We start from the raw sequence: 15,363 nt of genomic DNA, 5'->3' as shown, positions 1-15,363 counted from the left end.
TTATCCAGCACATTTTTCCTGAGACTCTTTTTTAGACAAAGCACTATTTTCATTGTGATGAATAAGACCCAGTTTCTTCACCCACAGAGGCATTAACAAGCTGCCTGACAATTGAAGCACCATTCCAAAATCAAGGTGCTTTAAGAGAAGAAGGGCCATCCGAGGTATTTGTGCTCATTTTCATAAGGGTTATATTCTTTGTGTTTAATTATAAACATAATTTGTTACAAAAATGATATGTATCAATTTATTTTTAAAAAGTCAAGGAAAGAAAAAGGGACCCATTAGGTGTCTATTACCCATCTATAATCCCTTTAAAATATCTTGCCATCTTCTCATTATCTAAATATGCAGAATAGTTTTACCCCACAATAGTGAAAGGAATAATCTAATGCATGTTTTTCATAATGTCCTCTATTCTTTTCGAGATTAACTGTAACATTTTAATGAAAATAAACACTATTCTATAGCATAATTAACTGATTTATTTTTAATTTTTTTTAATTATTTTTTTTGAGAGACAGAGCATGAGCAGGGGAGGGGCAGAGAGGGAGACCCAGAGTCTGAAACAGGCTCCAGGCTCTGAGATGTCAGCACAGAGCCTGACGGGGGTCTGGAACTCACGGACTGTGAGATCATGACCTGAGCTGAAGTCAGATGCTTAACCGACTGAGCCACCCAGGCACCACTTAACTGACTTATTTTTAAATAAAACTTAATAAACTTTATTTTTTAAGCGTTGAATTACTGATTTTTCCCTTATTCTCATAAAATTAAAAACAAAATTATTGTTCATTTATAAATCCCATCCTTCAGGTGATCTGACAGAAAGGGAATAAAAGACAAATGATATACAGAAAAATGACTGTGTCAAAAAATGTATAAAATAAAAATGCAGTTTGTGACTATAAAGAGCAAAGACAAAACAATAAATCAAAAACAGAGAATGAAGATTAAGCCTCTTTTTTTTTTTTTTTTTTTTTTTTTTGCCAAGTGTCACTGAGGGATTGGTTCTAATTATCAGAAGTTCAGAAGTTTAGGCAACTGAAGAGATTACTAATGTTAAGAGAGTTGATGAATTAAGTATTGAATTTGATTACCAACTTAGTGAATAAAATCACTGGATCCAGCTGTACAGGCCACTAAGAGGGGCATTTTGTTTGTATTTCCTTCTCCATTACCTCCCACTCCACCCTCCACATTGAATTATTCATTATGGTCATTTGAGTCTAGCTCCATCCTAGGTTTCCTGCTCTCCCAAGCCCTTCCACCAACCTCCACCCTTCATCACCCTTCTTCTGAGTCTTGCTCATTGACTGTGGAAGCTCCTTTACTGGTCTTCCAATGCCCACTCCTGCACACGTCAATGGATTCTCTAATGCAGTCTTTTTAAAACTCGGATCTTATAATTTTTATGTTGAATACCTACTTACTCAGAATTCCTCAGTTCCTTTCACCACTCATAAGGTAAATATTAAATTCTAAAATTAAAAGGTTGGTTATTATCTGCCTTCTATCTACCTCCTCAGTCATAGTTGCTGCTAGTTCGTTGGTGTATTACTTTATTAATTTTTATTCTTGTTTTAATTTTAGGTACATGACAGAAAGAAATATGTGCTCCATATTTGCCTATGTATTACTATTGCAAAGCACATTTTTTAAATGTAAAGAGCATTAATAAATAAATGTAGGTTGGTGTTGAAGATGATGATGAGGAGGACAATGATGACAAATATTTTTTTTTCCTCTCAGGATATGTCCCACATGACAAACCTACCTTTGTTAAACTATAGATAAATGCTTTCATTCTTCCATGAATCACGTTTAATTTTTTTTTGATAAGAGAAAAGATACTTGTTGGTATTTTTTATGAAATGAATTCAAGTTTTTCCTTACTCCAAAGAAGTATTAATTCAATTCTGGGAAAATGAGTTGAGAAAAATTATTGGAAATGTAACAAATATATGTATAGTGGTTTCAGATTTGGATTAATTTGTAGTTAATTCTGATTTCAGTCGGGATGGGCTTATGTTATATAGACCCATTCAGAGTACTTTTACATTTGATCAACAGCTTTCCTTAAGTGAGAATGTTTGTTGCATAGAAAATCTAAATCTTAATAGGATTCCAAAATTAAACACAGCAGGGACATAGGCTTCCAGGTCATGGAAATTAGAGTCAAAATTAAACCATAGACTTTACATAGGATTTCTCTTTTCCATTAAACTACCGATTTTACACAGACTGTACACAAACATGTACAGACTTTTAAGACCTGTTTATTTAGTTCAGTGTATATCTCAGAGTAGATTGTCCTAGCTTTTCTTTTTCTTTTTTTTTCTTTTTTACCACTAACCATATAATCTGTTCTCTACCTTCAAGAAAATAACATTTTGAATTGAAAATCTTGTCACTGTACCCCTTTTTAGAATTTATATGATTTCCTTATTGTCTTGGATAATATTCAAAATTCTGTTTCTTAGAGAGCATTCAAAATTCTTAGAATGGTAAGGACATGTTGCATTTACCAGCCTTTGCCTACGTATAGCCTTGTCTAGGTTTTCTGAACCAGAGGCACCTGGCTAATATTGCCTCTTCTAATAGAACCACAGGCTCACCTCCCCTCAGAGTTTAGTGCATGTTGTGCTTTCTGCTTTACACATGGTAGTTCTCTCTTTGACCTACCTGTCCTTTTCAATCTCCAGCCTCTTCTGCATTGACTTTCTTTAGCAAATCTAGAACCCCATGTCTAAGCCCAGTCCAACTGTTGTACTATCCATGGCATCATTAACCTTCCTCCATAACAAATATTAGAATATTTGGTTTTTAATTATTATTTAAATGTGGAATTTGTATCATTCTTATAGCAACTTCCATAAAGAAAGATAGTCCTTTTGTCTCATTGTTTCTTAAGCACTGACTGTAAAATAGTCAGTTAATTACTATATATACAAAAGACAAATGACCTCACTGAATGGCACTGAATGTAAGACCTGAGTTCCAGCGCTAATGGCACACATGGATTCATCTTGTTCTTCTGTATTTATGCCTAAAACTTTGTCTTATAAATAGTTATGTTCACTTTTTAAAGTAGCAGGAAGATGGGGCGCCTGGGTGGCGCAGTCGGTTAAGCGTCCGACTTCAGCCAGGTCACGATCTCGCGGTCCGTGAGTTCGAGCCCCGCGACGATCTCGCGGTCCGTGAGTTCGAGCCCCGCGTCAGGCTCTGGGCTGATGGCTCGGAGCCTGGAGCCTGTTTCCGATTCTGTGTCTCCCTCTCTCTCTGACCCTCCCCCCATTCATGCTCTGTCTCTCTCTGTCCCAAAAATAAATAAAAAACGTTGAAAAAAAAAAATTTTAAAGTAGCAGGAAGATACTTTACTTGTTTTGAAAACTTTTAGGTCACACATGGGGTGCCTGGAATTTGTTCTTTAATAATAATGAAAGAACATCAATATTGGAATATTGATATGGGATATTCAAACACTGCTTCAGTCAAATATAAATATCACTTACCGTTCTTTTTTTCTATGTTCCCTATATAAAGAAATAAAGAAAGAAAATGTATGTTAGAACATGTCCTCTTATCCCTATTCATGGAATATCTGTCCTATTACTTGGTCTCAATTTGAAAACAGAGACCCTGAGAAGAAATACTTAATGATCCAGTGTATATGTGTGACACAGAGAGAGATAGTTATTTCCTGAATAATAATAATAATAATAATAATAATAAACACAAACTAAATACATACTATTTGACTTGTAAATGTGTTTATGTAGATATAAAATACGATACTAAAAGTGATCTCTTTTGGATGATGTCTCAAATTTGAGAATATAAGTGCCAAGGACCTACAAATTCTACCCATTCTTTCCAGGATAAGAGGGAAGTCTGAAAGTGGCCTTCAGACCCTCATTTTATCACACTTCATTTACAATACCTGGCAGCTGATAAGAAGGAAATGAAGGGGGGGGGGGGGCTTCTGAGAAAGGATTTACTGAAATGGAGGGTTTGGTTTACCTTACTTTGCATTAAAGACGTGGTATATTTGGCATACTCAGCTCTAGCAATATATCCTTTATTTGAGCAACCATAAAAACTTAAGGTGTCTGTCTTGGATTTTTAGAAATAAGGAGGTACTTTCCCGCTTCACACCTTAAAATGTTCCAAACTACAGGCTGTTTAGATGTACAGTCTTGGAAACATACCATGTTTATCTTACATTAATATTAACTTACTGCAGATTTGTCTTCCAGAATAAACGCCACATGGCTGCAGACTGAGGATCGATTGGAATTTCAATGGATTGTACCCCCAACCACTTCGGGATAACCCATTTCTTTGAGTGTTTCAGAGAAGAGTCAGCAAAACTGTTCACAAGGCCTTTCTTGAGAATTTTCTCAAGTAGATAATAATATAGTATGTTTCTTGATATTACCAATTTTATTTAAACAAGTATATTTTCAATAGCTATTTATTAAACATTTGACCAAACGTGAGTATAGGGCCATAGTTATATGTGGCTTTATAACTGGTTTGTAGAATAACTTAGAAATTATCAAGTTTATGCAAAAAACAACCTTATTTAATCTCACTGTTAAAGTTTCAAATAAATTTCCCAGAATTATTTTTTCATGTCTATTTGAGTATTAAATTGTTCAGGCCATGCAATAGCCCATTTCCCTTCTGCCTCAGGTCTCCTACCTTCTCTCACCTCCCATGAAACTTGTGGTTCCTCCAGGAAAGAGAACTGAAGGTGGAGTGGAGTGGGAGTTTGTGTAAAGGAAGGAGAAAAACTTGTCTCACATGAGGGTCGTCTGCGTGCTTAGATGTTCAAATTATCACTTTCTTTTGGAGAGGATTTTGGTAGATTCCTTAAGGTCCTCCCTGTCAATTCCCACACGAACGATAGCCTTTCATGGGAGAGGAGTACTTAGTAACTCTCTTAGGAAGTGTTCCCTCCACATCACTCTCTTGAGGTCACATAGAGCCTAACTGAAAGTCTCATGCCAAATATATTTCTAGGCATCTCCAGGATAAGATTCTTCACCTTGCCTCACTTGGCCCAGAGTTGCATGGCCAAAGACATGAGATTCAATTCAATATAGTATTAAGGAAATATAAGAAATTAATTTTGACATAAGTGTTTCTCCAAAAATTAGGTGTTATGTGATCTTTAAACCCTAGATCAGGAAATAAACCATTAGGTCTGTTTCCTAGCTAATATTTTCTTTCATACATAATCTAGAAAAACAAGGAGTAAAACAATTTGACAAAGAAAAATATAAATACAAATAATTTTTTCCACTCAACAGATATTTGTGGACTGGCTGCCCTTAGCTCCGCATGGATCAGGCTCCCTCAGTAAAGGAGGACACATAGCTCTGACCTGTCACATGCACAGATCAGCATGAAAAACAATAATGAGAGAATGAAATGGCTGTGGGATACCATAGACTACTCATATCCCTCTCTCAACTAGTGAGGGTTCACCAGGTTCCCACAGGAAAAACAGAGTTAATTAGGAAATGATTACAGAAATAAAATATTTCAGGAATAGAGAAAAACAAGTGCAAAGGTACAGAGACCAAATTACCATAAAAATTATCCTAAAAACAAGGCCAACAATAAAGAAAAATCAAAACAAAAATATGCATATGGTATATCAAAGCTTATGCATATCATATTTTTAAAATTTTATATATCATATAGAAAAATGCAAAGTCTTTAAAAGTGCCCAATATTGATGGTGATATATTTGATTGGCATCCTATTGTATAAAATAGAATTAGCATTAATTGTTATTTAATAATATAGATTCAGATATTAGAAGAAACCAATATGAAGATCAAAATTCAGGTATTAATTTGTATTTAAGAAGTAATAGTAGAAAAATCATAAAGGAATATCTGAACACCTTATTGAGACTGTAAAAAATAAAACAAATAATAAACAGGAGAAAGATTTCAACAAAGATGCCACAGTGTGACTCTTTTAAAATGCAAATCATTTATAGAACTTATAATTTATAATGTTACAAAATACAAAATAGTTTCAACTTATGACTAATCATATATAGAGAGACCGCTTAAAAGAAAGACCATTTAAAAAATAGTTTATGATATGGAATCAATTGCTAAATTTTAGTTGACCAATATACTTTTCTATGATGTCTGCCGCTAAAATTTAAACAAATACTACTCACCTTTCTGTTCACGTAAGAGCTCTGTGTAAAAACAAATATATAATAAAGAATTCAACAAAGTATATATGGAAGAATTTCTAAAGAAACAGACTTTACTCAAATCTTTCAACATCTGACTTGGTAAAATATTAGGCAAGTAGGTGAAAATTAAAAGCTAGAGAAGAAAAATCCAAAAAATAAAAAAGAAGGCATTGTGTACATTATCTCAAATAGATAATTTCTAAGAGACTGCATAGTATCATGAAATATGCTCATAACTCCATCATCTACGGTCTCCTTTCTCCAAGAACTAAGTCAGTCCATTCTGTTCCATCTGTTGATTGTGTGGATGTCATCCTAGAATATTTCCCAAGCAAAGTTCATCCAGATTACACATGGGGTTTGAACTACAAGAGAGTGGGACAAGATCAGTGAGCCTTTGAGAGGAGAATATATCCAGAGCCAGAAACAACCTGAAACAGCTAATTAGTCTTTATTGCTCATCCCAAGAAGAAATCCTGGGCATTGAAAGACATAATTTTCCTCTAATGCTTCATCTAGGAGCATAGTCTGATGATAATACAAACAGCAATTTCTACTTTGGAAACTGGTGTGTGGTACATGAGGAAAATTTTTTAAATTTGAGTGGGTCAGAATAGGTAAGAAAGAATCCTCAAGACATGAGGAAATTTTGAAAATGCAGAAGAGAAAAAAAAAATGTTTTCCAAGTACATTTTACACAAGCTTCCTTTTCTCAATTCCAGTGAAAGTGGGTTAGCAAGTAAACATGCACTTCAAACAAGCAACAAAAAGTGAGAATAGCTAACATTAGTAGAGATTTGGATAGTAGACAAGGCTGTGTTGTGCATTGAAATGTAGCACCCTGTACCTTTTCAGTATATCTGGTAGATTTAACTGCAGACCTTCCTTTAGTATTTTCGTCAAGTATTACCCAGTTTCTCCTCTCTGTAGAATCAAAGCAACATTTGCAAACTTCAAGGGATTAGACACAGCATGACCCAACAGAGCTCATGGACACTGGAACAACCTAATTAAGAAAAAATGAGGGGCGCCTGGGTGTCTCAGTCGGTTTAGCGTCCAATTTCGGCTCAGGTCATGATCTCGCGGTTTGTGAGTTCGAGCCCCGCGTCAGGCCCTGTGCTGACGGCTTGGAGCCTGGAGCCTGCTTCAGATTCTGTGTCTCCTCCTCTCTCTGCCTCTCACCTGCTCATGCTTTGTCTCTGTCTCTCAATAATAAAGTAAAAACCTTTAATTTTTCTTTTTAAAAGAAAAAAATGAAAGGAAATGCACAATCCCAAATTCCAAAGTGGTATTTATGTACTTATATCTTTACCAAGTGTTTTTCTCTTAAAACTTTCCTTCAAAAAAGGCCTGACTTTTTATACTGTGATCAATATGATATACACAAGGAAGTAATGAATGACTTACCATATTCTTTCCGGAGTTTACCTTTAAGAGGAAATACACAAATTAGTTAGAGTGAAACTAAAAATTCTGAGAGTTCACTGCTCTGTGAAGGTGATGCAGTTTATTACAGATGGAGGTTGGAAACTATATTTTGTATCTGTGAGCCATGTGTTGTGCAGCTGGATAACAAGCAAATACAAGTTTCATCCTCATAGAGCTTATTCACAGAGTTTTGAGAACCTGTACTATGATTCAGAGAGGTCTGAGTCATGACCCTCTAACACTGCTCAGGATGATATTCTCTCGAGAATAGTGGACCTGTTGGGTATTTAGTAGTTCTGAGCTGTCTTACATTAAAATATTCCCAAAGGACAACACTGTAACAAGTATTGCCAAATGCTTTTAAAATTTTTCAAACTGTTTGAATAAATCTCTTTCTGACACTATTAACTACATTTATGACAGTTGGAGGAGGTCATTCAAAGAGAATGAGAGTAAAGTATGTATCTCCAAAATCATATCTCTATGCTTAGGAGAGTGCAAAATGTTATTATCTTAAACCCTTGTTCACACAGCGAGATTTTTTTTTAACTGAAGCATAATTGACCGGATATACTTTATTAGTTTCCACTACCAAAAGGTAGTGATTGAATATTTATGTTTTATGAAATCATGAGTAAATTGAGTCTAGTTATTATTGACCACCATACAAATATAATAGAATAGTATTGACTATATTCCCTGTGCTGTACATTATATACCCGTTTTTTATTTTATTTTTTACTTCTTTTTTTTAATATGAAATTTATTGTCAAATTTGTTTCCATACAACACCCAGTGGTCATCCCAACAGGTACCCTCCTCAATACCCATCACTCACCCTCCCCTCCCTCCCACCCCCCATCAAACCCTCAGTTTGTTCTCAGTTTTTAAGTCTCTTACGTTTTGGGTCCCTCCCTCTCTAACTTTTTTTTTTTTCCTTCCCCTCCCCCATGGTAAGTGAAATAAGTCATACAGAGAAAGACAGATACCATATGTTTTCACTCTTATGTGGATCCTGAGAAACTATACCCGTTTTCTAAATATATTTTGTTACTGAAAGATAGCACCTGTTATTTCCCTTTACTCATTTCATTTATTCCCTCACCAATATCCTCTATAACAACCATCAGCTATTCTCTGCATCTAAAACCACAGTTTGTTTTGTTCTGATCCTTAGTTTGTTTTAATTTTTATTTGTATTTAAAAAATAATGTTTATTTATTTTTGAGAGTAAGAGAGAGAGAGAGAGAGCACAAGTGTGGGAGGGGAGGAGAAAGAGAGGGAGATACAGAATCCAAAGAAGACTCCAGGCTCTGAGATATCAGTACAGAACCCAAACTAGGGCTTGGACTCACAAACCACGAGATTATGACCTGAGCAGAAGTCAGACGTTCAATCAACTGAGCCACCCAGGTGTCTCTGTTTTGAGTTTTAGATTCCACATGCAAAAGAAATCATATGGTATTTGGCTTTCTTCATCTGAACTATTTCACTTAGCATAGTACTATCTAGGTACATCCATATTGTCTCAAATGGCAATATCTCATTCTTTCTTAATTCATTTTTATGGCTAAGTAATATTCCATTATATAGATATAAACATATATATATATATATATATATATATATATATATATACACACACACTATGTTTTATTTATCCATTCAACAATCATTGGACATTTATGTTTCTTCCATATCTTGGCTATGTAAATAATGCTGTAATAAACATAGAAATGCTTTTTAAATTTGTGTTTTTAATTTTTAGATAATTACCTTGTACTGGAATTACTGGATAATGTGATAATTCAATTTTATTTATTTTGAATATCCTCACGCAGTTTTCAATAATGGCTGCACCAATTTATATTCCCACCAACAGTTCACATTATCCCCTTTCCACATATTTACGATTTGTTGTTTCCTGTCCTTTTGATATTAGTCATGCTGATAGATGTGAGATTATATATTACTGTGGCTTTGATATATATTTTCTTAATGGTTAGTGATGTTTAGCATATTTTCCTGTAACCATTGTATATCTGTACGTCTTTTTTGAAAAGTCCAGTCAGATCTTTGCCCATTTTTAAATTGGGTTGCTTGAGTTTTTGATACTGAATTGTATGAGTTTGTTATATATTTTCATAGTGAATCCCTTATTAGATACATAATTTGAAAGTATCTATTCCCATTAAGTGGGTTGTGTTTTCATTTTGTTAATAGTTACATTGGCTGTGAAAAAAAAAATTGTTTGATATGGTCCTAATAGTTTGTTTTTGTTTTTGCTCTCCTTGCCTGAGGAACCAGATTCAAGTAAATATTGCTCAGACTTTTGCCAAAGAACTCACTCCTTATGTTTTCTTCTAAGACTTTTATGGTTTAGATATTACATTTATGTCTTCCCACCCATTATCAATTTACTTTTGTTTATGGTGTGAAAGTGGTCAAATTTCATTCTTTTGCAAGTATCTTTTTAGTTTTCTCAACATCATTTATTGAATGGATAGTTTCCCCATTGTATATTCTTGCCTCTTTTGTCACTGAATAATTGTCCATATAAGTGAGTACTTATTTGGGGGCTATTCTGTTGTGCTCATGTATCTATTTATCCACATTTGTGCCAATAAAGTACCGTTCTCATTATTATAGCTTTACAGTACATTATGGTATCCAGAAGGGTGATACCATGAGCTTTTCCTTCCTTTTCAAGGTTTCCTGCTTCAGAGCTAAGATGATTGCATAGTAGGAGAACTTTACACTTTTCTCATTACTTAAACAAAACTAGATGGCTGTCAAGTCATTCTGAATACCTATGAAATTGACCTGAAGACTGACAGAACAACTTCACAACTAGAGGGAGAGAAAAGGCGACATTGAGGAAAGTAGGAAATGCAGAGACATGGTTTGGGGGAGACATGGATCCTGGGCACTGTGGAAGGGAGGGACCCCTGGTTGAAGAGAAAGACGAGAGAGAGAGAGAGAGACAGAGACAGAGACAAAGACAGAGACAGAGAGAGAGAGAGAGAGGATTATGCAGGGGAATGCACAAGGAGGACACTTCCTCAAAGCCATTGACTGGGAATAACAAAGGAGCTTATTTCCTAGAATTTTTTTTTTTATCCAATAGGGCTTAAAGCCTGGAGTTTTTAACGTCAGGGGGCTTAACTGGGATACAAAACAAAAAGTACTGTCCTACTCCTGTGGAGAAGGCAGGCAAACACCACAAGGGCAGGTGGCTTGGCTGGAGGAATGCTTGGGGAACACAGGTAGGGATTGTTATTCTTCTTGGAGCACTTGAGTGACAGGTGGCATTCATAGGGACCCCTCTACAGGGACAAAAGTGTCAGAATGTTCCACTTCCCTCCCACACCATTGATAATAATTACAAAGCCTTCTGTCAAAGGCAGCTCAACCCTGACACTGTCTTCCTGGCCTGTGATTGCCCTTATCAGCAAAACCTGCATTAGTCTCAGTGAGATGAGATCCTCTTCCAGAAGACCAGTGCAGCCCCTGCCCAAACCATGTCCCTAAAGTCTGTTGTTTTCAAAGTTGGGAGCCTTTACTGGAATGGACCCTGCAATGCTCATTGCTAGAAGACAGGCAAACTACCTAGGGACAGACAACATGGAAATGGGAATCTGAAAAACACAGGGAGCACACAGAGGGGAGATTATTCACTCTTCAGTGAGTGCTTCTCTGAGAGCAGCAGACACAAGAACCCCTCACTGGAAACAAAGGAGTTGGTTGGTGATATCTGTCTCCCTCACCACTCAGTATAAACACAGAACAACCTTTAGTAAATACACAGTGCTGAGACCGGCTGCCTACCTTGCTTACACCAAGTCTCACACCCCTGTGCTCTGCCAATATTTCCATTCCCTGTCAAGTGTGCCTCAGTCCCAGCAAGGCAGGTTCCTTCCTCAGTGGACCAACAGAAATGCTGTCCACACCATGTCTCCCAACCACAGTGTCCTGCAAGGCTTCAGTTCTACTGGAAGTCACATCAGCTATCATATAATAAGCAGACCAGAGCATACCTAGTTAAAATTTGCCACACTCTGGCAAACAAAAACTCAAAAAGTAGGGATTGAGGGAACATACATCAAAAAAATAATGGCCATATATGAAAGACCCATAGTTAACATCATCTCACTAAAGAAAAATTGAAAGATTTTCATCTACAGTCAGGAACAAAACAGGGATATCCATTCTCATCACTGTTATTTGACACTGAAAGTACAAGCCTCAGCAATCACACAGTTAAAGAAATAAAAAGCATCCAAATAGATAGGGAAAAAGTCAATCTTTCACTACTTGCAGATTAAATGATATAGACAACCCAAAAGACTCCATCAAAAAATTCCTAGAAATGATACAGGAATCCAATAAAACCACAGGATACACAATCAATGTACAGAAATCTTGTACAGAAGTACAATGTATAGAAATGTGCAGAAATGTTGAATTCCTAATACATCAACGATTAAGCAGCAGAAAAAGAAACTAAAGAATTGATCCTATTTATAATTGCACCAACAACCATAAGATACCTAGGAATAAACCTAACCAGAGAGGTGAATGATTTGTAATCTAAAAACTACAAAATGCTGATGAAAGATATTGAAGAAGACACAAGGAAATGGGAAAAAATTCTATGCTTATGGTTACAATGAATCCATACTGTTAAAATGCCTCAGCATTTTAGAATGCATAAGTATTCTATGTTGTAAAAAGATGTTGAGAATGGACATACTTGTCATGTTCTGAATGTGGAGGAAAAGTTTTCAGCTTTTCACCATTAAGTATAATGTTAGCTGTGGGTTCTCAAGTAATCAATCTAAACTTACTGCTAAAGGAGCTAGAAAGGGAAAGGACAACCAAAAATGCTACTGAAAATGAAGATTAGAGCAGAGGTAAATGAAATAGAGACAAAAGTTGAAAATATAAATGAAACCAAGAGCTGTTTCTTTGAAAAGTTAGACAAAATTGGTAAATTTATAGCCAGGTTTATCAAGGGAAAAAAAGAGAGGACACAATAAATAAAATCAGATAATGGAAAAAAAACACAGCAGGTATGCAAATATTATAAGAGAATATTATTTAAAAAAATGCCAACAAATTGGACAACCTAGAAAAAAATAGGTAAATTCCTAGAAAGATACCAAGTTCCAAAACTCTATCAGGAAAAATAGAAAATTTGAAAAGCCACTTAATAATAATAAAATTAGTAATTAATAAACTTTTAACAAACAGGAGTCCAGGACTAGTGGTGTCACTGGTAAGTTCTACCAAACATCTAAAGAAGCATTAATACCTATTCTTCTGAAACTATATTAAAACATAGAATATGGAAGAAAGCATCCAGATTCTTTCTATGAGGTCAGCATTACCCTGAGACCAAGCCAAAGGTACAGAAAAACAGAACAAAACAAAATACTAAAAATAAACAAAAACAAACAAAAAACAAACAAAAAACAAAAATACAACTACAGGCTAATATCTATGATGAACATGCGTGAAAATTGCCAAAAAAAATATTAGCAAAGCCAAATTCAACAATACATTAAAAAAAATCACTAACCATGATCAAGTAGTAATTATTTCAGGGATGCAAGCATGTTTTCACCATTCACATACCAATCAATGTGATTAATGTCATTAATAAGAGAAAGGATAAAAAACATATGATCATCTCACTAGAGGAAGAAAAAGCATTTGTCAAATTATGACATTCCTTCCTGATAAAAACTCTCAACAAAGTGGATTTAGAGGGAAAATATCTCAACATAATAATGGTGATATACAAAAAATTCAACCTTAACATCATACAATAGTGAAAAACTGAAATCTTTCCAAGTTTTGAATATGACAGGGATATTCAGTCTCACCACTTTTATTCCTCATACTAGTGCTGAAAATCCTAGCTGCCACAATTAGACAATAATAATAATAATAATAATAATAATAATATATTCAAATTGCAATGACATAAGCAAATGGAAAAATGTATTATGCTTACTTTTTAGAATAATTTATATATTTAAAATGTCCATCCAACCTAAAGCAACCTAAAGTTTCAGTACAAATCCAACAAAATGCCAATAACATCTTTTAACATAACTTGAACAAATAATCCTAAAACTTTTATGGAATCACAGAAAAAAAAAAACTTGTATAACTAATGAAATCTTGATTTCAGAACAAAGATAATGGAATCACAATGGCAGATTTAATGATAGACTACAAACTGCAGTAATCAAGGCAGTATAGTACTAACACAAAAATAGACACATAGATCAATAGAATAGGATACAGAGCACAGAAATAAGCCCACATTTATATAGTCAACCTATGACAGAAGATGCAAGAATATATCATGAGAAAACAAGGTTTTTCAACAAGTGGTGTTGAGAAAACTGCACAGGTATATGTGAAAGAATGAAACTGGACCACTTTCTTACACAATACACAAAAATACAATAAATATGGATTGATGATCTAAATGTGAGACCTGAAGTCATAAAGCTTCTAAAAGAAAACAGAGGCAGTAATCTCTTGGTCATTAGTTTAGCATCATATTTATGAACATATTGCCCCAGGAAAGGAAAAATAAAAGCAAAAATAAAGTACTGGGACAACACTATGGTAAAAATTCTTCAACAGAAAAGGAAGTCATCAACAAAACATAAAGGCAAATACTTGAATGAGAGAAATTTGCAAATAATATATCCAAGAAGAGGTTAATATCCAAACATGTAAAGAATTTATACAGCATGAACAATACCAAAAACAATCTGATTTAAAAATGGGCAGAGGACCTGAATAGACATTTTTTTTCTAAAGAAAACAAACACATTGTCAACATATACTTGATAATATATTCAACATTAGTAATTATAAACAATTTACAAATCAAAAACACAATAAGATTATCACCTTACACTTGTTCGAATGGCTGTTTCCAAAAAAGACAAGAAATAACATAAGATGACGAGGGAGTAGAGTAAAGGGAACTCTCAGACACTGTTGGTGGGAATGTAACCTGGTGGAGCCATTGGGGAAAACAGTATGGAGATTGTGCAAAAATTTAAAAATAGAAACACCATATGATCCATAAATCCACCACTGGGTATTTACCTCCCAAAATGAAAATGCTATTTTTTTAAATTTGAGTTTCAAGTCTTTACTTAAATTCCAGTTAGTTGAAATACAGTGCAGTACTGGTTTCAGAAGTAGAATTTAGTCATTCATCAGTTCTATGGATACCCATTGCCCATCACAACCAGTGCCCTCATTAATACCCATCACTCATTTAACCCATTGGTCAGCCCACCTTCCCTCCAGCAACCCTCAGTTTGTTGTCTACTCAAGAATCAGTTTTATGGTTTACGTCTCTCTCTTTTCCCTTCATGTGTTCATTTGTTTTGTTTCTTAAATTCCACATTTGAATGAAATCATATGGTATGTGTCTTTCTCTGAATGACTTATTTCACCTTGCATGATAATCTCTAGCTAAATCCATGACTTCCCAAATGGCAAGATTTCATTCTTTTTTTTTATTGCTGAATAATATTCCATTATACACACACACACACACACACAATTACATTATACATTACATTACATATACATTATGTATATGTATATTTTTTCACATGTTCATTATTGATTCATCAGTTTATGGGAATTTGAGCGCTTTTTTTTTG

The 15,363-nt window shown here is 34.7% G+C and overlaps 1 protein-coding gene across 7 annotated transcripts in view; it reads right to left on the bottom strand.

The window, feature by feature from the left end:
• The window catches only part of LOC132681765 (butyrophilin subfamily 1 member A1-like), a 77,630-nt gene that overhangs the window by 7,314 nt on the left and 54,953 nt on the right, over positions 1-15,363 (bottom strand). For 5 of the 7 annotated variants that reach the window (XM_060636550.2, XM_078452586.1, XM_060636547.2 and 2 more), the window contains exons 6-8: positions 7,637-7,657; positions 6,209-6,229; positions 3,516-3,536 (exon numbers count right to left, since the gene is read on the bottom strand). In XM_060636550.2, the coding sequence (XP_060492533.2) occupies positions 3,516-3,536; positions 6,209-6,229; positions 7,637-7,657 (63 nt within the window). The remainder of the gene's footprint in view (positions 1-3,515; positions 3,537-6,208; positions 6,230-7,636; positions 7,658-15,363) is intronic. The other 2 variants (XM_078452583.1, XM_078452585.1) reach the window with 1 other exon arrangement.

The sequence above is a fragment of the Panthera onca genome, chromosome A1, assembly GCF_046562875.1.
Source record: "Panthera onca isolate mPanOnc1 chromosome A1, mPanOnc1 haplotype 2, whole genome shotgun sequence".
NCBI classification, from domain to species: Eukaryota; Metazoa; Chordata; class Mammalia; order Carnivora; family Felidae; genus Panthera; species Panthera onca.
Note: the sequence above shows the minus strand (reverse complement) of the source record. Positions and strands in the feature narration are given on the sequence as shown.